We start from the raw sequence: 609 nt of genomic DNA, 5'->3' as shown, positions 1-609 counted from the left end.
CCGGCTGGGAAGGGGCAGGAAAGGGGCGGGGCGCGCGAAGAATGTGCGGAAGCGCCTGTTTACCCGGGGGCGGGGCAGACTCCGCAGCCCTGCCCCTGATCTCCCCCCAAAGTGGACCGGGAGCTCCGCGCCCGCACCCAGTAAGGCCGCTGGAGGTCACCTGGCGGGGCGGGGTGCACGCTTTGAGCCCAGCGGAGCTGCCCGACAGGCCCGGCCGGCGCGGGTTTGGCTCCTGCGACCCGCCCGCTCCGGGTAAGCTGCTCCCTTCCAGCCCCCCTCGGTGCCCAGGGGCCCAGGCGCCAGGGCCCTCCCGGCGCCCAAAGCCGGGGGATTCCCAGAGTGGGGGGCAGTGCCGAGAAGTGCCCCGCCCCCTTCACTTTCCAGCGACTCCGACCTGGAAACTGAGTCACAGACGCTTTCGACCGCGCCCTTAGCAGGAAGAGATCGTCCATGGACCCCCACCCCTCTCCGGAGAAACACGCACCCCGAGCCCCCAGAATCCGGCCCGCACCCCGTGGAGCTAGCCCCTGAGCCTTCGCAGCCCCAGGCCGGGTCCTACCTTTCTTCTTGGTGTTCATGGTGGGTCCGGGACAGCCCCCCAGGCCCCGC

At 71.3% G+C, this 609-nt stretch overlaps 1 protein-coding gene and 1 long non-coding RNA gene across 3 annotated transcripts in view; one reads left to right on the top strand and one right to left on the bottom strand.

Annotated features, from left to right (window-relative positions):
- Nucleotides 1-609, bottom strand: part of FAM65A (family with sequence similarity 65, member A) — a 25500-nt gene that overhangs the window by 8922 nt on the left and 15969 nt on the right. The window contains exon 1 of one of the 2 annotated variants that reach the window (XM_005876391.2): nt 560-603. The exons of the other annotated variant lie outside the window; for it this stretch is intronic. Within the exon in view, the coding sequence (XP_005876453.1) occupies nt 560-578 (19 nt within the window). The 5' untranslated portion in view covers nt 579-603. Of the gene's footprint in view, nt 1-559; nt 604-609 lie in introns of those variants that run through there. 2 annotated transcript variants of the gene reach the window in all.
- Nucleotides 1-609, top strand: part of LOC106727837 — a 16289-nt gene that overhangs the window by 13184 nt on the left and 2496 nt on the right. The gene's annotated exons all lie outside the window — the stretch shown is intronic.

This window comes from Myotis brandtii, unplaced genomic scaffold (genome assembly GCF_000412655.1).
Source record: "Myotis brandtii unplaced genomic scaffold, ASM41265v1 scaffold486, whole genome shotgun sequence".
In the NCBI taxonomy this organism is placed as follows: Eukaryota; Metazoa; Chordata; class Mammalia; order Chiroptera; family Vespertilionidae; genus Myotis; species Myotis brandtii.
The sequence above is the reverse complement of the archived record's forward strand: the minus strand, read 5'-3'. Positions and strand labels throughout refer to the sequence as shown.